The sequence below is a fragment of the Seriola lalandi genome, unplaced genomic scaffold (assembly GCF_002814215.2).
Source record: "Seriola lalandi dorsalis isolate HSWRI2012SDOR001 ecotype SW California unplaced genomic scaffold, Sedor1 jcf7180002004733, whole genome shotgun sequence".
In the NCBI taxonomy this organism is placed as follows: Eukaryota; Metazoa; Chordata; class Actinopteri; order Carangiformes; family Carangidae; genus Seriola; species Seriola lalandi.
In genome coordinates, this window is record NW_019475388.1 from 1 (window position 1) to 1,474 (window position 1,474).

The following is a 1,474-nucleotide window of genomic DNA, read 5'->3' on the forward strand; positions in this document are numbered from 1 at the left end:
GGCCTGATGGGTTTGGGCACATCTGTGGTGGGTGTGAGGTCCAAACCCAATCAGCTGCTGTTGGGTAAAGGGCTGGAGCAGAACACGGTGGCCCCCATGGCGCTGCAGCCTCAGATGCAGCCTCAGCAGCACCACCTTCACCAGCAGCAGCAGCAACAGCCACAACAACAACACCAGCATCACTCTCCGATGGGGTTGGGGATGATCCTCTCAGGTATGTCTCAGGACCTGTCGCAGCTCTCAGCTCTCAAAGCCCAGCATGCCACGGTGCCGGCTGTGGGCTCTCATCACGGAGGGCCCGTCGCCTCAGCCAATCCGGGTGCAGGTCTGCAGGCGATGGGTCCGTTTGGAGCTCCGTCCTGCTTCCCCACCGGTCAGGACCGACTGCCCACAGATTTGGACATAGACATGTTCACAGAAAACCTGGATTGTGACGTGGACTACATCATCAACAGTGACCTCATGGACGGAGACGGCCTTGATTTCAACTTTGACCCCATACTGCCTGGAGGCCAAGGTTACACGGGCCCGGCCACCACACAGGGCTCCGCTCACAACTGGGTCCCCAGCTAATTCCTCAGCTGACCACACAGTTAGCCAGGTACGCTGATCACACAGAGATACTAACATGCAACTAATGACTATTTTCATTACCGATTGATCTACTATTGATTATTCTTTTAGTCTGTAAATGTCAGAAAATTGTGAAAAATGTCCAGCACATTTCCCAGAGCCTGAGCTGTCGACTTCAGATGTCTTGTTTTGTCCGTCAAAAACCCAAAGATATTTAATTTACAGTTATATAAAACAAGAAAAACAGCAAATCCTCACATTCGAGAGGCTGAAACGCAGAGAATATTTGGCAGTTTGGCTCAATAAACAACGTAAATAATTTAGAGCTGAAAGTTGTTTAGTTCAATTTTCAACAATTTTAAGCTAAATGTTTACTAAATGAGTACTTGTTGCTTCTCACTGTTTTATATCATTGTAAACTAAATGTTCCAAAGTTTTGGACGGTTTGTTGTTACATGTTTGAAGACGTGACGTTCAGCTGTGGGAAATTGTCGTGAGCATTTTTCCAGACACACCAAGAGAGAAAGATCGATTGATACTGAAAAACAATTGTCTTGTGTGTTCTAGCCCTAAAGTGATTATCAAAATATCTGCTACAGCAGGTGGTTTTGATTTAAAAATGTAAATGTAATTTTATTTTATTTTTTTACACAATTACAATTACATAATTTCCATCGTCTTGTCTTGCAGGAATTGATCTCCAATCAAGATGACCTCACTATATTACAAAATAACCGGTGCATTCCTCCTCCCTGCTGGCTGATTTTCAAACACGACACTTCTTTTGGACTTTAAAGACAAAACCAGACCTCACTCATGTCATGTGCCAAGGCATGCAGAGGACAGGGAGGAGATCCAGGCTACTATGCACAATTTTTCTCCCTTTTTAAAAAAAAAAAAA

The 1,474-nt window shown here is 44.8% G+C and overlaps 1 protein-coding gene across 1 annotated transcript; it reads left to right on the forward strand.

Moving 5' to 3' along the window:
• Window positions 1-6: 6 nt before the first annotated feature.
• On the forward strand, window positions 7-1,468 carry LOC111669271 (uncharacterized). The gene is made up of 2 exons (XM_023425529.2): window positions 7-601; window positions 1,264-1,468. Exon 1 carries the CDS (start codon window positions 7-9, stop codon window positions 571-573), a length of 567 nt encoding a protein of 188 aa, XP_023281297.1. The 3' UTR covers window positions 574-601; window positions 1,264-1,468.
• The last annotated feature ends 6 nt before the right edge of the window (window positions 1,469-1,474 follow it).

Excerpts from the sequence above, each read along its gene's own strand:
- LOC111669271 (XM_023425529.2), top strand. The coding sequence starts at position 7 with ATGGGTTTGGGCACATCTGTGGTGGGTGTGAGGTCCAAACCCAATCAG.